At 38.9% G+C, this 24,024-nt stretch overlaps 2 protein-coding genes, 1 long non-coding RNA gene and 2 pseudogenes across 5 annotated transcripts; 2 read left to right on the top strand and 3 right to left on the bottom strand.

Annotated features, from left to right (window-relative positions):
• Positions 1–28: 28 nt before the first annotated feature.
• On the bottom strand, positions 29–2,447 carry LOC110765642 (H/ACA ribonucleoprotein complex subunit 4 pseudogene; annotated as a pseudogene). The gene is made up of 2 exons (XR_015832807.1): positions 2,270–2,447; positions 29–1,885 (listed from the first exon to the last, which is right to left on the bottom strand). The product of XR_015832807.1 is annotated as an H/ACA ribonucleoprotein complex subunit 4 pseudogene (transcript).
• Positions 2,448–3,633: 1,186 nt separating this feature from the next.
• On the top strand, positions 3,634–6,715 carry LOC110756015 (protein FAR1-RELATED SEQUENCE 5-like). The gene is made up of 4 exons (XM_088249862.1): positions 3,634–3,649; positions 3,986–6,130; positions 6,227–6,318; positions 6,671–6,715. Exons 1-4 carry the CDS (start codon positions 3,634–3,636, stop codon positions 6,713–6,715), a joined length of 2,298 nt encoding a protein of 765 aa, XP_088105988.1.
• A 1,356-nt stretch (positions 6,716–8,071) lies between these two features.
• LOC148298132 (uncharacterized) lies at positions 8,072–8,609 on the bottom strand. Its single transcript, XR_015834744.1, has 2 exons — positions 8,384–8,609; positions 8,072–8,273 (listed from the first exon to the last, which is right to left on the bottom strand). It is a non-coding gene; the product is annotated as an uncharacterized LOC148298132 (long non-coding RNA).
• A 4,560-nt stretch (positions 8,610–13,169) lies between these two features.
• Positions 13,170–15,974, top strand: LOC110765769 (nucleolar GTP-binding protein 1 pseudogene; annotated as a pseudogene). The gene is made up of 2 exons (XR_015836429.1): positions 13,170–15,296; positions 15,663–15,974. The product of XR_015836429.1 is annotated as a nucleolar GTP-binding protein 1 pseudogene (transcript).
• Positions 15,975–17,158: 1,184 nt separating this feature from the next.
• LOC110765787 (uncharacterized) lies at positions 17,159–19,075 on the bottom strand. The gene is made up of 2 exons (XM_021969015.2): positions 18,214–19,075; positions 17,159–18,020 (listed from the first exon to the last, which is right to left on the bottom strand). The coding sequence occupies exons 1-2, from the start codon at positions 18,577–18,579 to the stop codon at positions 17,415–17,417; spliced, it is 972 nt and encodes a 323-aa protein (XP_021824707.1). The 5' UTR covers positions 18,580–19,075; the 3' UTR covers positions 17,159–17,414.
• Between the last annotated feature and the right edge of the window lie 4,949 nt (positions 19,076–24,024).

Raw genomic sequence — 24,024 nt, 5'->3', positions numbered from 1 at the left:
TTAAACTTACTTATATAAGATAAGAAAATTTAAAGTCATACGAAAATTCTCATTGTAGATGGAATTAAAAGAAGGCATACATTCAAAACTAGTTCTGCCATTTAAAGATCCAAATCCTAAATCCTTCCTAATCCTTTTCTGCATCTGCTTTATCCTTTTTTTTCTTCTTCTTTTTTTTCTCACTCTTATCAGCCTCGTCATCAGCAGCAGTGGGGGTCACAGCACCATTGTTCTCGGCCTCTTTGTTTTTCTTCTTCTTTTTCTTCTCAGACTTTTCTGTTTCAGGTGAACCAGCTTCAACTTTATCTTTGTGTTCCTTCTTCACCTTCTTCTCTGACTTCTCCACATCGGAAGCTTCCAAAACACCATTCTCTTTGTCCTTTTTCTTCTTCTTTTTCTTTTCTGACTTCTCAACTTCAAGCTCAACTTCTTCACTTTTGCTCTTCTTAGCAGGAACAGGAACAGGGCTCTCTGCCCTTTCCTCTAGTTTGCGTTTACACCCCTCCTTAGCTTCATCTTCATCCTTGTTGTTGTCCTTTTTCTTCTCCTTCTTCTCTGCCACAGCAGGTTCAGTGGAAAGCACTGCAGCAGTGCCTGCAACAATAAAATCCCCACCTGTAGGTAAAACCGCATTCCTCATCCATTCTTGAGGGGTACTCTCAGTAGGCTTCCCGTGCCTATCCAATTTCCCTTCTGCAATTAACTTCTTCTTCATGGACGCCCTCGGTCCCAATCCCCACTTCCTTGGGTAAGTATCCCGATCCATCACCACCCTCTTAATCTTTGCCACCACACCATGATCACAAGTTGCCATCACAGCAGTGGTCATCTCAGCAATTCCCAATGCAATTGCTTCTCCTTTGGTACTCATAAGCACAACTTCCTCTCCAACCTCAATGTCATTCTCAAACCTGAGCAGCCCTGGAATCATTAACTTGGCACCATAGCAGATGGCATTCACTGCTGAGTCCTTGACAACCAATCTCTTATAACTGGTCAAGAGCACCTCAAGAGGCATAATGACCCTCCTCAAATAACTCTCATCCCTGTAATTATCGTACACCCATTGAGCATCCATGACATCGTGCATGGTAACCATGTTGTCTTTCTCGCCCATAATCCCAGACCTGACCCTCCTTAGCTCCTGCATATGCCCTCCAACACCAAGAAGCAAACCCAAATGGACACAGAGAGTACGCACATAGGTTCCTGCCTCGCAAGAAATCCAGAAAACGACCAAATGCTTATCTGCATCAAACTCAAGAAGCTTGCTTTCATATATAGTCCTAATCCTAAGCTGCCTCTTGACTGCTGATATCAAAGGCGGCCTCTGAAAGACAGCCCCAGTGAGGGCTTCGAGGGCCCGAGCCACCTTGGCAACATCAGGCACGGCTGAATGCAAGCGTGCAACACAGACATACTCTTTCCCTGCACCCTGCTGGGACTTGACAAGTCGTGTGGCTCGGTCAATGCAGACAATGAGATTACCTGTAACCTTAGGATCCAGAGTACCACTGTGGCCAGTTTTCTCTACCCGAAGGATGCGTTTAATCCAAGCGACAACCTCGTGCGAAGAGGGGTTGGCGGGCTTGTCAAGATTGATAACACCATATCGGATGTACTCAGCAAGAGGGCGCTTAAGGGGCGAATACCCGGAGGGAAGAGGGGTGTAGTGTCCAGTTCGAACATTGAGGCGGTCATAGTTTTTGAGAAGGATAGGCCACTGAGAGGTGTCCATGGAGGGAGTCGAGCTCTGGGGCTTAATCATGAAGTCTTTATCCAAATCATTGTCTTTATCTCTATGCTTTTTCTTCTTCTTCTCTATCTCTGCCCCTTTCGCCACCGCCTTCACTGGGGCTCGATCATCATCAGACGAAGCCATTTCCTGCACATTAAACAGAACACAAATGAAAAAAAAAAAAAAAACTAGAACAGCAGGTAAAACCCAACATCAAATACAAATTTTATTCTGGGCAATATATAAGAGCAAATAAACGCTCTGATTTTTTCATTGTCAAACAAAAAAAAGCTTCATTAATCATTATATGCTTGGGGATAGTGACTTTCCAAAACAAAGCATCATCATTAAGTTCCCAGTCCAGAGATTAACACAAAATAGCAGGGGTTTTACAAATAAACTAGTTTCAGGTGCAGTGACATGTTAGGAAACCTATCAGCTTCTAAAGACAAAAGAAGAGACTTTCACATAAAAATCACTTCAGGTATTCATAACAGAAAACCCAAAAGAGGGCAAGTAGAAAATCAACACCTTTTACTTAAAAGCACCTAATCGGAATGGTTCGGCGGCGGCAGAGATGGAGAGCCAGATGTGCGGCGGCGTCGAGGAAGAGAAGAAATATGTCGCCTGCCGGGTAGGGGTTTTAAGAAGAGAGAGAAGAGAGGCGAGGGGAGAGGGAATGGCGGGAGTTAGGGTTATGCAATTAACGCTGCTATTTTATTTTTGAGTTTTTAGGTTGAATGGTCCTGAACTTTGATCCAGTTCTCATTTTTGTCCCTCAATTTTTAAAATTGTTCCCTCAGTCCTTTAACTTTAGGGGGAGTGTATTCAATTAGGATTGTATACAATTTTGAAAGATTTTTTTTTAAGTGACAGATTTCCTGGAATTGTATAACTTATTCGTTAGGACAAATGGTCTCACCTTTAGTTCTGTCAATTTTTTCATTAAATTTACGGGTAAAATGGTCTTTTCAGGTTAGTTTTATTTCTCCCCACTGTGAAACTCGCCTTCTCGCTAAAATCAATTGCAACCACTCGCCAAGACTTTTACTGAAAGATAATATGATGAGGTATCCACAAAGAGAATGAAGGATGAGTGTGGGCATCTGTGTTTTATTTATGGTCATTGTGATGTTGATGATGATAATGGCGTCGAACATGTCTGGGAAATGTATGGGAGTAAGGGCAGTGAAAACTTTGGGCTAATGTAATTTTATAAATTAGTTATGCAATCTTGTAATGTTATTAGTTATGAAAATGGCTTATGGAATCTGAAATTTTGGTTATTTCTATTCTTGACTCACTGACCTCAAGTAATCCCGATTTGCAAACTGCATCCCCAAATGAAACTCTGGATTTTTAAGGTCAGTAGCTCTCCTATATTTCTTGAACGTTGGTAGGCGACTCCTCTACTTTTTTTGTCACACAACGACTGTTATTCTCATCATTCGAGGTGTTCCCATCATAATAGAAAGCATCAAAACATGCCCCATCATCAAAAATCTCTCCTAGCCCTTGAGCTTTAGTCTCAACATTCACTTGTCCATTACAAGGCATATCAGAAATCTTTTTTGAACAAATTTCAGAGTAAAGGCGAGTTTCACAATGAGGAGAAATTATACAATAGTACAGTACTACCACGTGTCAGTTACAGGTGGTAGTACGCACCAATTGTATAATGACATGTGGCATGGCTGCTTTTTAAGAGAGAGAATGTTAACATCCAAATTTAATTATAACACCGTTAGTAACCAACTCTCTTTTTTGTTTTTGTTTTAAAATATAAAAAAGGAACCCTAAAACATAATTACTTTTATCGAAATTTGTACCACTGTTATGAAAAGAAGACTTTTGCAGCCATTTATTTTTTCGGTCAAGCTTACAGCTATAAAACTATGGATAGTGACAGAGGTAAACAAATATCCTTGATTTGTGTTTGCAATCGTACTTTTTTATTTTATTACTGTAGCTTTTATTTGTCGATTGCTGCAGCTGCAGTTTTTTTTTCTTCAGTCTATTGCTGCCTTTTTTTTTCTGTCGATTGCTGCAGTTTTTGTTTTTCAGTCTATTGCTGCTTTTTTTTTTTTTCTGTCGATTGCTGCAGTTTGTTTTTTCAGTCTATTGCTGCTTCTTCTTTTTTTGTCGATTGTAGGAGGTTATACAGGTTGTTTCTCTTATATATATATATAATTATTATTATTATCATTATTTCTATGTTATATAAGATGATGTTGTGGGTTGTGTCAGTATTCATTGATGTTGAAAGTGATGAAGAAAACGTAAGAGAAAAAGATCCAATGATCGTTAACCGTGTAGAAAATATTGATGAAGATTTGCTTGGAAGGGTTGTGTCCACTGAAGAGGAAGCTTATAATCTCTACAACAATTATGCTACGAGAGTTGGATTTAGTGTTCGGAAGGGACAAAAGAGATACAATACCAAAAAAGTTCTACGGCAATTTAGTTATCTTTGTTCAAAAGAAGGTTTTCGACTAGATAGTGACCCTTCGGAATTGAGCAAGGTTAGCAAATTAGAGACAAGAACAGGTTGCGAAGCTAGCATTCGATTTGCATTTCAGGATGAAGATGATACGTGGAAAGTTTCTCATTTTGTTCCTGAGCATAACCATGAACTTGCTAAGCCAGAAGAGAGGCAATTTTTGAGATCAAATAGAAAAGTTTCAGATTCAAATTTGGGTGTCATTAAAACAATGGTGGGTGCAGGAATAAGGACCACAAATACATATTCTTATTTAGCAGAAGAAGTTGGCGGGTCTCAAAATGTTGGTTTTACAAAAAGAGATTGCTACAATGTTGTGAACAAGGAGAAAATGGCCATGATTGAAGCAGGGGATGCTCAAAGCTTGATGAACCTTTTCAAGCGCAAACAAGCTGAAGATCCTATGTTCTTTTACACAGTTCAAGTTGATCAAGAAAATCGAATGACAAACTTTTTTTGGAGAGATGGAAGGTCACGAATTGACTATGACTGTTTTGGAGATGTGGTAGTATTTGATACTACTTATCGAACTAATAGGTATAACATGATATGTGCTCCTTTTGTCGGCGTCAACCACCATTGGAAAAATGTACTATTCGGTTGTGCTTTCTTATTGGATGAGAAAACTGATTCATTTATTTGGTTATTTGAGACATTTTTAGAATCAATGGGAGGTCGAAAACCAAAGACTATTTTTACTGATCAATGTCAGGCAATGGCAAATGGCATTCAAAATGTTTTTCCTGGGGTATGTCATCGTTTATGCTCGTGGCACATATCTCAGAATGCTGCAAGAAATTTGGGAAGTTATTATGGTAATCAAGAGTTTAACCATATGTTCAATAAGTGTCTTCAAGGATATTGTGAGACAGAATTGGAATTTCAATCTATTTGGGATGACTTATTGGCAAAATTCAACCTTACAGGCAACCCATGGTTGATGACACTATATAATCTTCGTGCAAAATGGTGTCCAGTATTTAGCCGGCATATTTTTACTGCTAGGATAAAATCTTCACAAAGAAGTGAGAGCACAAACAATGTTTTTCATCAAATGTCTACTAAGACAATGAGTCTTACTCAATTTGTGCATCACTATGATAAACAAGCGGAAAAAATGCGTTCAAGTGAATTAGAAGAGTCTTTTCGTTGCAATCAAGGACTCCCTTCTAGAATTGCCAAAAGCAGTGGAATTTTGAATCATGCTGCTACTGTCTACACAAGGAAAATATTTAAATTATTTGAAAAGGAGTTTGTAGATAGTTTGGCAGTGATGATGCATGAGGTTGGAAGTGATAGCACAATTCACTCATTTCAACTTAATGAAGAGGGTCACAACAGAGTTTACCTTGTCGAACTAAATTCATTCAATTGCACTATTTCATGTAGTTGCAAAATGTTTGAATCTATGGGTTTATTGTGTCGTCATGCTCTAAGGGTACTAAATGTCAAATGTTGGAGTCAAATACCAGAACAATATATATTGAAGCGATGGACAAAAGATGCCAAAAAGGAATTGGAGGCAAATGGGCATGGTGAATTATTACAGGTAAATGGTAAATCATCGATCACATTGCGACGAAATGCTTTGATGCGAACAACTTATGATGTATTGAGTAAGGCAGCAGAGACAGAAGCTACTACTAGAATTGCTATGAAAAAATTGAGAGAGATGGAAGAATTGATTGAAAAAGAAATGATAAAGTCAAAGGAAGAAGTTAATCAAAAAACTTCTGATAACGTTTTTGATTGTAATGCAAGTGGTTGCATATTTGATGAGACACCAGTACTGAATCCCCCGTGTGTAAGGCCAAAAGGTATAAGCAATGCCAGATTAAAAAGCGCTATGGAGAAACGAAGAAAAAGGACATCAAAAGATATTGCTTCATCAAGTATGAAAGTTCCATGTCTTGTTTTATATTGTTTACAATCTCTTATTATTAATTTCTTCTCATCAGTAATGCTTATTATTACAAATTGTTTTGTAGGGAAAACCAAGCAATCAAGGGAGATAGGTCATCCATATAGCTCAGCTCATACACCAGTCAGTGTACCAATGAGTACAAATATTAGTAATCATGTATGTTTTAAAGACTTTTAATTCTTTTTTTTTTTCCTTCTATAAAGTCAACTAATTGTATAATCTCACCACTGTTATATAGGTCTACCCAACTATGAGATTGTTACCTACCGAAGGTCATGCAAATTTGCCTCAATCTAACAAAGTAATGCAATTTGTTAGTTTAAAAATCAAGTTTGTGTTTTCATTTATGAACCTAGAAAATTTAATGGTGTAACACTTCTTTTTTTTTTTCTCTCTCTTTAGGATTCCAATTCTACAAGGACATTATATCAACCTAATTTGTCCTTTACAAGCATGCTACAAAGTACTAATTTCATGGCACATTTGAATAAGGTATTCATTGAATCAGGATGGTTTATCTATAGCTTATGCCTATTTTGAAATATTTGATTGACATGAAGCTATATATAATGCAGGATTCACATTCGCATACTTATGAGCAGCAACATAATCCATAGAAGTAATGTCTCCGTAAGGTATTGTCTAAGACTAAAATAATTTATAATTATTTTCAGTTACTTTTAACTCGTCTACTTATTTAACTAAACTTGATGTATAATTTTGGGTGCAGATGCAAGAATCGTTTATGCTTGGAAATTGTTACTTATTTTGATTCAAATTTGATGTACTTCATGGTCATTGTTTGTTACTGTCGTTACTTTTTTTATTCAAACTTGATGTACTTCATGGTAATCATTTGTTAATGGAATATATGATCATATTTTTCTTCTACCACCTTTTCTTTTTTTAGTTGGAAGAAACATTGAGATTACAAAGCAATGATTATTTTCTCTTATTCTTACGGAATTTCTCGTAGAGAATTGTTGTAAGGCATATAAATTGAACAGTGGACCACTTTCACAAATGAGAAGAAGTAGCACAACACTAAGAAAGTACAATGCCAAAAAATTATAAAATTATTGAAGAATTACCAATAACTTTTTAAAATGAATGAAATTTTCATTAAACATAAATTTTAGTCTGTACAAAGTACAAACAAATGACAAGAAGCACATGTCGTGATACAGCAAACCCAAACTAAACAAATAGCTATTTCAATCTAGGCACCAGAAAAAGAAACTAAAGAAATCCAATCCAAATTATAGTTGTCTTCCATTCTTGCAATACATTGCCACACAAACTTGAACCCGTAAAAACTTAGAGAAACAGACTCAAAGAGATGTACAATCCATCTCCCACAACATTCCTTCTCCTTCCATGGAATCCAAATGACACGCTGCAGTTCCATAAAAGTTTGAAGAGCATATCAAATGAAAGGAAATAAAATGATTACTCAAAAGAAAGGAACTGTATTTAATCAAATGAAAGGAAATAAAGTGAAAACAAAGAAGCTATAAGACCCATCAGCTTAACAATTACCTTCAGGGGAGGACATATGCCAAAAAAGAACAGATAGCAACAATATACTCAAATTGTAAGCTAAAACAAATAGCAAAAGAACAGAGCAATTAGTATTATCCATTAATAATATACCCAAATCGAATGAACTTCTACACCCCAGAAATTAAGAAATAAAATCAACATGTATTAATTGCAACAAGAAAATATAACCCCAATGTACCATATCATTTTATAACCTGAATGGAATGCCACAAAAAAACAAACCTAAATCAAACCCCTTCCATCTCACAATTTAAAACACAACCAAAACCCCAAAAGTGAAGCAAATCATGCCAAAAAAAGAACAAAAAATTGCAGTTGATTCAGATTTGACAAAAATTGAAGAAACTTAAACAAGAAATTGCAGTAAGATTCAGATTTGACAAAGAAAAGCCAAAAAGTATTAAACCCCAAATCGGAATTATTTAACAAGAAAAAGAAAGAAGAGCACACAGGAGAGACGGAGAAAGTTTGGTCTTGGGTAGGATTTGTAGCCCGAGGACGAGATCTCGCGTCGTCTTTTTCCGAACGGTTGTGGGCGAATAAATAACCTGCAGAAGTCGGGAAAGAAAAAAAAACATGAAGCAATCGGCAAAAAAATAAAAACAAGAGACAAACTGGGCGAATAAAAATGACATTCAAAAATCGGAAAATAAATAACCTGCAGCAATCGAACGGTATGGCTGCACCAGTCTTTCTTCTTCTCAGAAATTGGAAAACAACCACTTTTCCTTCTTCTCAGAATATAGTTTTGTGGCTGCACCACTCGTCCTTCTTCTCAGAACGTGTCATAGGGTTTCTTTTTTATATTTTAAAACAAAAACAAAAAAGAGAGTTGGTTACTAACGGTGTTACAATTAAATTTGGATGTTAACATTCTCTCTCTTAAAAAGCAGCCATGCCACATGTCATTATACAATTGGTGCGTACTACCACCTGTAACTGACACGTGGTAGTACTGTACTATTGTATAATTTCTCCACAATGAGGGAGAAATAAAACCAACATGAAAAGACCCATTTACCCTTAAATGTAATGAAAAAATTAACAGAATTGATGGTGGGACCATTTGTCCTAACGAAATTGAAGTTAAAGGACCACGAGAACGATTTCAATAATTGAGGAACCAAAATGCGAATTTAGTCAAATTTTAGGGGCCATTAAACCTAGAAGCCCTTTTTATTATTTATTATTATTTCTCTCAAATGGGAGGGCCTTTAGATAAAAATTACAAATTATTGGCTAAGAGATTGTATTACCCTGGAAAAAAAAAAATCCTAGCCATTCTTTCCCTCTATGAGTCCTAAAGGAAAACTCCATATAGAGGGGGAGGAGGAAGAAGCGTCACTGCCCCTCATCCCCCTTCTCCTTTCTCATCTTTTTTCTTTTAGGTTAGTGAATAAGTCCACTGGGGCGTTTTGAATAAAAGCCCCTTGTGGTGATTTCTTCTAAACATGCTTATATTAAAGTTCTCTATCACCCCTTTTAGTCTATATTTTCAATCAAATCCTTCTCCCAAATCTCACTCTATGATATGGGCCGATGTGGCCCCATCTAGGAAAAGCTTGGCAACCGGGCTCATTATAGGTCATGGGTCGTCCCGTCCTGTTGTTTAGTGGGCTGGGCTTGGGCTGTGTGCCTAAAGCCCAGCTCGGCCCATAGGCATAGCTCGTTTGAGCCCACAAAAGCCCGGCCCACCCATAAAAGCCCAGCCAACAAGTCCATATATATATATATATATAGGGTAAATTACTCAAATGGTCCCTAAACTTGTACGCGATTTACATTTTGGGGCCTCAATTAAATTTTTCGTTCAAATGGTCCATGAATTATATATTAATCGCTCAATTGGTCAACCGTTACATTCTGTCAATGTTGCTGTTAAATATTAGGGCAAATTGGTCATTTCGTACATTAAAAATAAATAAAAATTGAAAAATGAAATAAAAACTCTCTCTCTCTCTCTCTCTCTCTCTCCGTTCCACCATGGCCACCACCCTCAAGCTCCAACCCCCAAACCCATCCAACAACCACCGTTCTCTCCACCCAAACCCATCCAACAACCATTGTTCACCCTAGGCCCCATGAACCCAGAACCCCAGCTCCTCCCCACCCTCCACCCGAGCCAGCAACTACAAAAAAAGAACCCACAAAACCCAGAAAAACGAATTAAACCAGAAAACCCAAAAAAAACGAATTAATCAAACCCAGAAAAACAAAATAATGAAAGAAATAAATTAATGAAACCCATAAAAGAAAAAAAAAAATCCATCTTGGGTTTGATTTCGAGGAGTTGAAGAAGAATGCCTAATGGGGTTTGAAAAAGGAATGCACAGCTTTGATCTCTTTCTCCATTTTTCCCCAATCCAACTTTGACCCCACTCTCCCTTTCTCCCTTCCTTAACCCACCCTCCACCCTCTGTCCCGTCAACCTCCAGCCATTGCCTCCCAAACAATCGCGCCTCACCTCAAGATCTCCTCGGCTCAACCCCATAAAACAAATGCTAGATCGCTCCTCACCTCTGTGCGACTTCTCGGAGGCGAAATAGTGAATTAAGAGCTGTGAATGTCGTCGACCATCATTCAACGTTCCAGAACCTTCTCCTTCTTCCAACCCACCTGCCAAGTTCACGCCTTTGAAGCAATAACTGGTGGACCCCAAGAAGAGGTACCCAGATGTCCTTTTGATGGTGGAAGTCGGTTACAAGTACTGGTTCTTTGCCTAAGATGCCGAAATTGCTGCAAGGGTTTTGGGGATTTATGCATCTATGGAGAGGTCTGTGGGGAATGGGGGAGAAGAAATCGAAGGGGGGGGGGGGGGGGTTGGTTCTCATGATTTTTTTTCTCTTTTTCTTCCATTTTTTTTCTTCTAATTTTGTATTTATTTTTAACCCTATTTTATTTGTTAATTATGAAAAGTTGTATTTACCCTAAAATTTGGTTAAATCTAATAGAAAATTAGACGGTAGGACCATTGGAGCGATAAATATAGAGTTTATGGACCATTTGAACGAAAAATTTAATTGAGGCCCCAAAATGTAAATCGCGTACAAATTTGGGGACCATTTGAGTAATTTACCCTATATATATATATATATATATAGGATTGGGAATAAGGTTAGTAACAACTCTTTTTTAGAGCTGTTGGGTTAGTAAAGTCCCGTTCCAAGCCTAATACCTCAATAAAAAGAAGGCATCTGCGATTAGGCATAGAAACACGCTCAGATAACCTAGCCGGTCTCACTCAATCTCTAAAACCTAGTTGCTCTCACTCGACCTATCCATCAGGCATAGAAAAACGCTTGGTAAAGTCCAGTTGACTCTAGGTTTAAATTATTTGCATTTTGTGAATGGTTAAAGATGATGGGCATTGATCAATTAACCATTGACCAAAACTTTTAACTTTAAAAACTTTATTGTTTATGTTATTTGATATTTATAGAAGAGTGTAATGTCTGATGTGGGTCAAAATGTGCAAACTTCAATTGTAACTTCAAGTACCTTGAGCCAAGCTCCTAGTTCTATAGTTGTCCCTATTATGAGAAATTTCTCTATGTAAGGCTTGAAAAAGGCAAAGCTATCTTCTTCTTCTTCTTCTTCCACGGCTACTTCTGAGTTACAATTTTATCTTAATTTACCAACAATAGAGGTTGATGATGATTATAAATTTAGTGTTTTGGGTTGGTGGAAAAGCAATCAATCACTATATCCTATTGTTTCCCTTATGGCTCGTGATTTGCTAACTATTCCAACTTCCACTATAGCATCAGAATCATGTTTTAGTGAGGTGGTAGAATTGTATTCGAGAAGAGGTCCAATTTGAGTCCAAATACAATAGAATCATTAATTTGCTTGAAAGATTGGACCTTAGCCAATTCAAGTATGCAAGATGCAACACAAGATGAGCAACGCGCCGAAGAATTAATGAACATTAGAGCATCAAGACCTGATTGGATGACAGTTAGTGAAAATGTTGAGAGTGAATCTAATGAAAATTTGACAAGTTAAATTTGAAATGATATGTAATTGAACACGTTTTGTTTGGAAGACTTTAATTTTAGTTTTGTATTAAACTTTGATTTTGGAAGGCTATGATTCTGTATGAGACTTGGATTTTAGTTGGAAAGTTATGATTCTGTATCAGACTTGGATTTTAATTAGAAGGCTATGATTCTGTATCAGATTTGGATTTTAGACGTACGTTTCAGACTTTGAATGAAAATCATATATTTTCTGTGAATTATTTATTTCTTTTTCCGTTAGCCCATTTAGGAAGCCCAGCCCATGGGCCGGCTCGACCCCGCCGTTTATTTAATCAAGTCTGAAAATGCCCGGCCCGGCCCCACCCATTGACGAGCCCTAATAAATAAATATACATATTACACCACGTTACGTATGATTGTCACGTCGAAAACCTTTTACACGCCTAAGAGCTGCCGCTCCTCTTTGAGTCTCTGAATTTTCATGCACTCTATTCCGAAGCTCTCTCCAAAGTTGTAAGGTAATTCTTCTTCAAACCCTCTCTCCCTCTCTCTCTCTCTTACTGTATTTTGTTAGCATTTTTTCTGATTATTGTCGCATGCCAAGTCTTTGTCCTCTTTGGTTAAGGTGATTTCGGAAGTGTAAGGTTCCAGCGAAGTTGAGGCAAATTTCTTGTAACTTAGGATTTTGTGTTTCATTTTCAGTTTTCAATTTGGTTGCAGCTTGCTTTTTGCTGGGCTTGGTGACTCTGTATTGCGTTTACGCTTTCATCTTGTAATTACATTAATTAGTCCATTTAAACACACAACTTTTGTTCAGATTTCTTGTTGTTTCACTCACAGACTCATAATTATATCATCACACATGTGAATACTTAATTGGCTTTAGCTGTATATGTGATTCGGAGACTAACAAAAATCTCAGTTAATCATTGGAAAACCTCTCTAATTAAGCAACTCAACATTTATTTGTTTAAATTTGTTTTTTTTTTCTATTTATAATTAATCCAGTTTGCATCTTATTTTTGCGTGTCATCAACTATTGTGTGGGACTGCTGGTTACAGTAATTCGTTTTTCTTTTTCATCATGAGATTGAGTTTTGTGAAGAAAGTGATGTTTAATCTTCTCTGTAGGATTGACTGTTTAGTTGTTGCTGCTTATAGATTCCATGCTAATGGTAATTTTGTAGTTTTGTATCGCACCTTCTCATAGGTATTTCCAAATGCGTTATTGAAGTTAAGGGTTGTTGGCTCCTATATCCTGTCCTCAAATATTTTTAAAGCAGAAAGACTGTAGTCTTGATGATTTATGTATTTTTGTCTGTGGTGTTACAGTTGGTGGAGCTAATACAATTTTTGGTTGACAAGTGAATTGTGTTTTTTTAAGTAGTGAATTAAGATACTAGATGTTTTAATGTTGAATTATGTTTGAGTTTGTTTGGGTACTTGGGTTTGGTACTTTTAGTGTATTTTATGGTACCTTCATGTTTCAGTCCAAAGATAAAAGGTAGATGTTAACTTGATTCTGTTTTGAGTAGACAGGCAGACTAATATAAGTAAAAATGGTGCAATATAATTTCAAGAAGATGCCTGTGGTACCAAATAGGAAGGACTTCATTGACATTATCCTATCTCGCACCCAGCGACAGACCCCAACCGTAGTCCACAAGGGTTCTGCCATTTCCAGCCTCCGGAAGTTCTAATGCGAAAAGTCAAATGTACCGAACAGAATTTTCGTGAGAAGCTCTCTACAATCATTGATGAGTTTCCCCGGTTGGATGGTGTGCACCCATTCTATGGTGACCTCCTTCATGTTCTCTACAACAAAGACCACTACAAGCTTGCACTTGGTCAAGTCAATACTGCAAGGAACCATATTGGAAAGATTTCTAATGATTATGTGAAATTGTTGAAGTATGGTGATTCACTTTACCGCTGTAAGTGTCTCAAGGTTGCTGCTCTTGGTCGCATGTGCACGGTTGTAAAGAGGATTGGCCCTAGTTTAGCTTACCTAGAACAGATTAGGCAACACATATCAAGACTACCTTCAATTGACCCAAATATCAATACTATACTGATTTGTGGCTATCCGAATGTTGGAAAGAGCTCATTCATTAACAAGATCACTAGGGCTGATGTGGATGTCCAGCCGTATGCTTTTACCACAAAGTCACTCTTTGTGGGACATACAGATTACAAATTCTTGAGGTACCAGGTAATTGATACACCAGGGATTTTGGACCGACCATTTGAAGATCGTAACATTATTGAGATGTGCAGCATCACAGCGTTGGCGCATTTGAGAGCTGCTGCTGTGTTGTTCTTCTTGGACATCTCGGGGTCTTGTGGGTACAGCATTGCCCAGCAGGCATCTCTGTTTCACAGCATTAAATCTCTATTTATGAACAAACCATTGATAATAGTCTGCAACAAGACTGATTTGCAGCCATTGGAGAGTATATCTGAGGAAGACATGAAGTTGGTTATGGAGATGAAATCTGAAGCAATGAAGACACTGATTGGTCTAGGAGGTGAGGCTACAAGTGATGAGGGGGTACTCTTGACCATGAGCACTTTGACTGAGGATGGGGTGATTTCTGTAAAGAACGCAGCTTGTGAGAGGTTATTGAATCAGAGAGTGGATTTGAAGATGAAATCCCAAAAGATAAATGGCTACTTAAATCGTTTTCATGTTGCAATGCCACAGCCACGTGACCAGAAGGAAAGGCCTCCATGTATACCTCAGTCAGTGACAGAAGATAAGGCCAAGCAAGCAGGGGACAAGGAAAAGAGAAACACGGAAAAGGATTTGGAGAATGAGAATGGTGGTGCAGGTGTGTACTCTGCTAATTTGAAGAAGAATTATATCTTAGCTAATGATGAATGGAAAGAGGATGTCATGCCAGAAATTCTTGATGGGCACAATGTGTATGACTTTGTTGATCCTGACATTGTGCATCGGCTTGAGAAGTTGCAACGAGAGGCAGAGGAGGGAGATGATGAGTTTGAGATGGATGGCATGGAATTGACTCCAGAAGAGCAAAAGACATTGGCTGAGATAAGGAAAAAGAAAAGCTTGATCATTCAACAACATAGGATGAAGAAAAGTACGGCTGAGAGTCGACCAACTGTACCAAGGAAATTTGACAAGGACAGGAAGTTCACGTCAAAGAGAATGGGGAGGCAGCTATCAGATTTGGGGCTTGATCCTAGAATGGCAATTAACCGAGCCCGCAGCAGATCTGTTCCTAGGAGGGGCCGGAAGAGGGAGAGATCAGTTGACAGGGGTGATCCTGGCTTTGGGGATGCCATGGATATGGATGTGGATACACCCAACAAGAAGCTGCGAATGATTTCTAGATCCCGTTCGAGGTCAAGATCAAGGCCTCCAAGTGAAGTTGTCCCTGGTGAGGGCTTCAAGGACTCTTCTCAAAAGTCCCAGGCGCTAAGAAAGGCCAAAAAATCTGTTAAGAAGAGAAACAAGGATGCTCGCCGTGGAGAGGCAGATAGAGTGATTCCCACTTTAAAACCAAAGCACTTGTTTTCTGGAAAACGATCAATTGGAAAAACCCAAAGGCGCTGAGATATTTTGAGGTACCTCAGACATATTGCATTAATTTTGATTAGCCTTGTCTTTGTGAAATTTAAAAATAAATAAAAAAATCCTATGGGGTGACTTTCTAATTCCTGTCTGAAAGTTCTTGAGTTTTAGCTCTCTATGCTAGAGGTAGGTTGCAAATTTATAATCTACATTATTCTCTGATTTTCACTGCCCTTAGAAAAGGAAATACGATTTCATATGTCAGTTTTCCTTGTTCTGTTGCATACTCACTAAGCTGCAAGAAGGCATATTTTTCGCATATTACCTCAAGTCTCTAGACCAATTGGAACAGACCTTTTATGTGCACAATCTTTTTGATGTTTTTCTTCTATTAAGCAATATGCCTTTTGTTCTTGCAGGGAAGTAAGTTTATGCTTTTTCGTATTCTGCACCATGGATTTTACATGCGGTTGAAAGAGTTGGTTCGTTTTTGGTCCAGCAGGCGTTTGCAGTATGCAAGATCATGTGCATGAGGTCTAATAATTTCCTTAGTTCTTAATTGTTTTTGTTAAGGCAATTTTGGATCCTAGATATGCCTAGTTACAATATTTTTTAGTAACGTTCAACTCAACCATCTCATCTTTCCAATGGCAATTACTCTAGTCCTCAGAAAGATGTCATGAATCTCATTTTATTCCCTAAAAGTGATATTGATCCTACTTTTAATCAAATTTTGCTGTCCTGCTTTACTCAAGTTCGTTAGAATTTCTGTTCAAGATGCTGACTTGGCACGCAAGAGAATCATTTTGTTCCTTATATGTATGACACATGGACGCCACATGTGCAAAAGAAAAAAATAATAAAAATTGCTGCTTAAAAAGATTGAATTTATGTATAAAACTAAGAACATTCAAGAAATTGAAAAAAAAACACTCTCCAGGTTCTTCTTCCCCACCTCCCCACCTGGTCACCCCAGTTAGTGGTGTAAATGAACTGAGCCAAGCTGAGCTCAAGTTTGTTCGTGGAGCTATGGCTTAATTTGGCTAGTTTCTTTTACGAGCCAAGATCGAACGAGTTAAAACAAACCACATCCTGAGGTGGTTGTGATTTCTGTACTTTTGTGTTTGTTGATCGTGCTTACATTATTTTGCACTTGTTCAATCTAGTAGATTAATGGTGTGATTTCCTAACAAAGATTCTCAATTTCTCATCAACTTCAAGCATGTATATAAATGCTAAACAAACAGTACTTGAAATTTCTGCATAGCTTCTTGTTCTTGGGAAACGAGAAGCATCATTACCATTTTATCAATCTATTATCTTTTTGGTTACTATAGGAGAAGAATATGCCTTTAGGATGGGAAAATCTTTCTTTTTTTTTCATTAGGCTAATGGTGACCTAAATATTCCTCATGTTTTTATCTTTCCATAGTATATTGCTTATCTTCAAAGCAAGAATCACATGGTGTTTTCGTGTAAGAATTTTCCCCTTTTGGGTTTCTTGAGAAAATGCTCTCTCAGTGCTTCATTACTATTTATTGCTATTGCCTCCGTACATAAAGTAAAAGGAAGCATAAAAAGCATAAAGAAGAAGGGAAAAGAAAACAACAAAAGAAATTGGTGACAACTTATAGTATCTAAATCCGTTCCCTTGGTCTTTAATCTAGCTCATGCATTGAAAATCAAAGTATAATTAGTAATTATAATATGAACTTTTGTGTTTAACTATTGTTAAGAGTAAATGAAACCCGTGCACTAGTAGTAGTTTAAATGATTTTGAGTATCTTCACTTATTGTCAATTAATTTTGAGTTGAATGCTCACATACTAATAACATGGTATCAAAACCATATTATGCGTTCTCTACGTGTTTAGCTTGATTCACACGTGCGGAGGCGTGCTCATACTATTTATGTACGTGGGAAACGAAATAGGCGCATGAGTAGTTTAAATCATATTGGGCCACATTCTAACAACTATTAGAGTTTAAATCTCCCCTTATATAGACTACTTGGAAATCAATGATTACAATCAAGGAGCTCATATCCAAGTTCAAGAAAATATGTTTTTTCAATACTGATTACCCTTCGGTCTCTTTATCATTTCCTTTTTCTTTTGTTTCCATATGTTCCCCACCTAGCTTAGGCTGATCATGTCCGACGTACTCTTTGTCTACCTATGAGTGCACATGTCCAAAAGCTTCTTCCTTCCCTCCACTATTTCATCAAAGAAGTCATCAAGTTGCTCAATTATAACATCAACCCCACTTCTCAACAACCCAAAGCAACTTTTCAACTTGTCGACCCTATCTTGGATATCATGAATCTCTGCTTCATGCTCCACCATTCTCTCCAACTCACCTCTCACCTCCTCCATCGCAGATTTCGTTTCCCGGAACTCATGAAGAAGCAATCCATGAGGCGGCCCATGGATCTGCTCGAACACATTCGCCACTCTTCGTTGCAATCTTGCTACCGAAGCCATGAAATTTGAGCCAAATATCACACTGCCTTCCAGCCCTCCTTCCTTTTGAAAACTTGATCCTGGCAAATAATATACAATCCCGCTTAGCAGGATCATCAAAAGCAATGAGCTGACGTTCCTCATTGCATACATGACGCCACGAAAGCCACTGAACCCATTGAACTTGGACTCCATTGAGATAATGTTTTGATTGACGCGTAGTGATAGCTGCTCAATTCTTGTTTCCATCAAGGCCTTATTATCATGTTCCAAACCAAAAATTTCCATTTGGTATGCACTTACTGCCCGGATAACCTAGGCAAAAAAGTGAGCATTAGGTTGATTCATATACATCGTTCAGATTCACATTTTAACAACATAAGTATGTCTGGCAACATGAATATGTAAGACAGCACTACCCATGCATATGTTTCCTATATGTATATGTAGAGGAATAATTTATTTTTTAATTTTTTTATAAAATTTAAATTGATTACATTGTACTAACCTGGTTAGAAGTTTGTTCATTCAAGTAGTAGTGGAACTCATCTGTGGAGGACAGGACATTGGCTCCAGCTGCGAAAACATTTTCCATGCAAGAGACTCCTAATTTAAGAACATTGCAGGCTTCCCAGAGCCTGGAGCTTTCATCCATGTACTCATCAAGCCACTTCTCTCCTATGGGTAAGTGAAGCTTTTGAACCAAAGTGGTCAACTGAGAATGGAAGGACTTGAGAGATGAGAGTACCTTCTGAAGGAATTGGATTGACATGAAACTATGGGAGAGGAAAGATTGATCAAGATTGTTGAGTTCATGAGTGAGAAAGTTGTAGAAGCCACTGACAGAAGTTGAGGTGCATGAAGGATCCATCATGGAATAAAGATGATAAAGAAAAAGAAAGGATACTGGTATGGTGGTGAGAGTACGATGGACATTTATAGGTATATATTTTAAGAAGAAGAAAATTATAAGCAATGAAAGAAGTGGGTTGCTTCAAGAGCTCAAGTTTCTATAGGTTAATAATGTTGTTTGGTGAAATTATGGGTGTTTCCTACAGGGTGGAGTGGAGGGGATGATTGGGAATATCTTCTGCTTCATGGTTAAGTGGGCATATAATAAATAAAGAAATATGTAGAGAGAGAAAGATAGAAAGAGAAAACTTAGGAGTATGTTTGTCAACCTCTCTTCATTTTACTTTTTCTTACTTGATTTCATTCTAGATTTACTCTGTTTTTATCAACCTTCCTAACTTTCTCACCCTCATCTTCCTTCAAATTAACAAGAAAGGTTATGTTGTAGGTTTTTCTTCTTTTCTTGTAACCTTTCCTAAGGCTTTATGTTTTGGTCCGGCCACAATGTCATATGCAGGATATGAAAAGATAACACACACCCCCCCCCCCCCCCCCCCCCCCCCCCCCCAAAAAGCAAGCCAAAATGTTCAAGTTCTTTATCACACAAGATGTTGGATTGTGCTTCCTAAGCTGTAAAGTTTGACCACTTTGAATGAGATTCTTCTTCACATTCTTCCATTTTGATTTGGTTCTCTTTTGGATTGAGTGCTCTTGGCTTCTTTACCTCTTCTCTTCCCCATTTTTCTACACCTCCCAACATGGCACCTTTTTTGTTTTCTTTTCCTAATTAAGCTGTATTTTATTTTTGTTTGGCACTTTTGAAAAGGAAATGGATGAATGGATTTTGTGTATCGAGACTAGTTTTATGTTCAAAACTAAATTGATTATGGAACGGAATATTATAAAGCTTGCACATGTCCCAAATGATTCTAAAGTGATAGGTCGTTCCTAGGATGGACCATGCCCAAAAGGAGCAAAAGCCTAGCAGGTATAGCCTTTTAAGGTGTAGCTAGGGTTCAAGGACTATGATTGTTCTCATAGCAGGTTTTCTATGACAGTTTTGGGAAGCGTTGGTGTGCTCCTTGAGAGTTTCTCTTCATTTGTCTTCTTTGTTTTGCTCATTGTGATTCTTCTCCTGTTGTTGACTCTTTGTGTGTTGATTAATTCCTACGTTGTACGAAGGACTATGTGTTAGTAAAGTCAAAGACAAAACATAGACATCCCTAAATGGCTTGTCTACCACCTTGTTACTTTTCCTTGTTTTCATATTCCTTGTTTTAGGGATGGAAACTCTCCATGTTTCCCTCCATGTCTTGTGCATTGTTTGTAACTAATAATCACCTTGTATACTTGTATATCTAACCCTTCACTAAGTAAGAAACTCAATTGGCAGATTTGAATTCTCTGCAAAACCTATCTTGTTCTTCTTATTATACATTCTCAACTCTCTCAATTACACTATCATTGGCATGGTATCAGAGCAATCGATTTTGGTTGCCTCTGCATAACCTTGTTCTTGCCTAAATCTCTACCTATCCTTGCCCATAATTTGCTGTTATATTATTCCTACCTCATACTTTGCCTTGCCTCAAAATTGGTCTTGATCACAAGCCCTTTTTTGTGCTCTTGTTTGCTGAAGTTTTAAGCTATTTCTTCCTCTACATCCTTTTATATACTTACCTCATGGGTGACACCAACGACTCCATCAACGACTCCACGGACGACTCCTCTAAAATCGACTCCACCATATGGCAGGAAATTGACAGCCTCCGTCCCTGCAAACATACCAATCCCGATGATGTGGCTCTTCACCAACAAGCACTTGAGGTGGAACGTGTGTACGATTTTTTGGGAGGACTCGATCCCAACTTTGATTCCGTTCGTAGTCGGATTCTTGCCATGAATCCGCTTCCAGCAGTCATTGAAGCTTATGCACTAGTGGTAGAAGAAGATAATCGCCAATCTTCCATGCTTGGCGGTGGGAGTGCAATGGCGGTCAAGCCATATCGGCCACCACACCGTACGTCCTCCGGACTTCCCCCCCGGGGTCCCAAAACTGACAATGCAAAGGGAACTGAGAAGTGCACTCATTGTGGTGGTGATCATCTTGTTGAGAAGTGCTTCAAGCTTCATGGTTATCCTGAGTGGTGGGATGCTTTCAAATCCCGCAACAAAACACCCAAGGCAGCATGTGTTATAACTACCGATGCCTCTCCATCTTCCACCCTACTCTCCGACTCCGAATCAGGTACACAACCCACTACATGGATAATTGACACAGGTGCCACTGATCATATGACTTTTGACTCTACTATGTTTTCCACAATATCTTCTAAGTCTCGTCATCCTTACATCACTAGTGCCAATGGAGTCCCCTCTAATGTTGCTGGTGAAGGAACTATATCACTTTCCCCTTCCTTATCTTTATCTCATACACTACTTGTTCCCTCCATCAATTGCAATTTGCTGTCTGTTGGAAAATTACTTGACTCACATAACTGTTATGCCACATTCTATCCTTCCCATTGTCTTTTTCAGGACCTCACGACTCACGCGACGATTGGGCATGGTAAACGAAGAGGGGGGTTGTATTCCTTGACGGTCTCTTCACCACCAAGGGCAGCTCATACTCAAGGTTCCAGCTCACAAGCTCGCAATCAACATCAGATTTGGCTTTGGCATCGTCGTCTAGGACATCCATCCTTTGGCTATCTTCAACGTTTGTTTCCGTCTTTGTTTCGTGGCCTAGATCATTCTCAGTTTCAGTGTGAAACCTGTGTATTGGCCAAAAGCCATCGAACTGTTTTTCCCTTAAGTGATAATAAAACGGAATTCCCTTTTGATTTGGTTCACTCTGATGTTTGGGGTCCTGCTAAAGTTTCTTCCAATGGCAAAAGATGGTTTATTACATTTATTGATGATTGTACTCGCATGACTTGGGTATATTTACTAGCTCATAAAAGTGACGTTTCCGCTGCAATCCGTGAATTTCATGCTATGATTACCACACAGTTCCAAGCTTCCATCAAAGTATTCCGGTCTGATAATGGTGGGGAATATGTGAACAATGTCTTGGCACATTTCTTTCGAGACCAAGGCATCATTCATCAAACCTCCACATCTTTCACTCCGCAACAAAATGGTGTCGCAGAGCGAAAGAATCGACAATTACTTGAGGTTACTCGTGCTTACATGCTGGATAAATCGGTCCCTCACTACTTATGGGGACATGCCCTTCTTTCTGCAGTATATGTAATTAATCGAGTGCCGAGTAGTGTTTTGAAGTTTGAAACTCCACTGAACACCTTGGCTCGTCATGTCTCTCTTCCTACAGTCCTCAAGCTGCCTCCTCGCATATTTGGTTGTGTTGTATATGCTCATGTTCCATCTCATCAAAGAAGTAAGCTGGACCCTTGTGCCATTCGATGTGTGTTCGTTGGGTATGGATCAACTCAAAAGGGATACAAGTGTTACCATCCTCCTACTCGTAAGCTCTTTGTCACTATGGATGCCACATTTCATGAAGATTTATCCTACTTTAAAGCTGCTATGCCCCCTTCTCTTCAGGGGGAGAGAAGGAATGAAGAGAAGGAAGAAAAGGAAGAAAATATCCAACTCTGTGACAAAACGACCGGTCGCAACCCAGAAGCGACCGGTCGCTTTCCTGAAACGACCGGTCGCACTGACCACAGCGACCGGTCGCATTGCTCCAGCGATGATGAAGATCGACTCTGTGACAAAACGACCGGTCGCAACCCAGAAGCGACCGGTCGCTTTCCTGAAACGACCGGTCGCACTGACCACGACCGGTCGCCTTGCTCCAGCGATGATGAAGATCGACTCTGTGACAAAACGACCGGTCGTAATCCAGAAGCGACCGGTCGTCGTGACAAAACGACCGGTCGCACAGAATCCAGCGACCGGTCGCCAAGCACCAGTGAACTTCAAAATTTGGACAGCGATGAAGGTATTGGAAAATTGTCGTTCTTATTTGGTGAAGATCCCGGAGGAGACAATTCAAATGGTTGCTGCGATCAACAACAAAATACAACCCCTTCTTCTCAACCATCGGACCAGTCGTCTCGTGATGAGGAAACACTTGAGGTAATTCCCGAAGCACCTAATGCTATACCATACACTCTCCCACCTAGGACCACTAGAGGAAAACCCAAGCCTCAATATTGTCCTGACCTTACTGCCAAATCTAAATATCCCATTAATAACCATGTTTCAACTCATAGATTGTCAAAGTCATATGCATCATTTGTCAATCAATTATCTACTGTATGTGTTCCAAATAAGTGGCAGGATGCTATAACAGATTCCAGATGGGCTGAAGCAATGGCGATTGAAATGGAAGCTCTGGAAAAGAATTCTACATGGGAAATGGTCCAGTTGCCACAAGGGAAGAAACCAGTTGGATGTCGGTGGATATACACCATTAAATACAAAGCTGATGGATCCATAGATCGATACAAAGCTCGATTAGTGGCCAAAGGGTATACACAAACATATGGAATTGACTACCAAGAGACATTTGCACCTGTTGCCAAGATCAATACCGTACGTGTTCTCATGTCATTGGCTGCAAACCTTGATTGGCCACTTTTGCAGTATGATGTAAAGAATGCATTTCTTCACGGGGAATTGCAAGAAGAAGTGTATATGGAACCACCACCAGGGATCTCCATGGCACTTGGTCCCAACACCGTGTGCAAGCTGAGAAAATCATTATACGGGCTAAAGCAGTCACCACGAGCCTGGTTTGGAAAATTCACAGATTCTATGAAGCGCTTTGGGTACACTCAGAGCCACTCGGATCACACTTTATTCTTAAAGCGTCGTGGTGACAAACTTACGGCCCTTATCATCTATGTTGATGATATGGTGGTTACCGGTAATGACAATGAAGAAATGAAGAATCTGCAGAAGCTCCTTGCTAGTAAATTTGAGATGAAGGAATTAGGTGAGTTACAATATTTTCTTGGCATAGAAGTTGCTAGATCAACACATGGCATATTTCTATCCCAACGAAAATATGTGTTAGACTTGTTAACAGAAACTGGAATGCTTGATTGTAAGCCAGCTGACACACCTATTGAGCAGAACCACAAGTTAGGGATGTATCCAGACCAAGCACCCACTGACAAAGAAAGGTATCAAAGATTGGTTGGGCGACTGATTTATCTATCACACACACGCCCCGACATAGCTTATGCTGTGAGTATGGTGAGTCAGTTTATGCATCAACCAAGTGAGGCACACATGAATGCAGTAACTCGGATCATGAGGTACTTGAAGGCTGCCCCTGCCAAAGGGTTGATATTCTCCAAACATACACATATGAACCCAGAAGGATACACAGATGCGGATTGGGCAGGATCCATCACAGATAGACGTTCTACTTCTGGATACTTTACATTTGTGGGGGGCAACTTAGTCACTTGGAGAAGTAAGAAGCAAAAAG

Source organism: Prunus avium, chromosome 1, assembly GCF_965620075.1.
Source record: "Prunus avium chromosome 1, drPruAviu1.hap1.1, whole genome shotgun sequence".
NCBI lineage: Eukaryota > Viridiplantae > Streptophyta > Magnoliopsida > Rosales > Rosaceae > Prunus > Prunus avium.
This window is presented reverse-complemented; position numbering and strand designations above follow the sequence as displayed.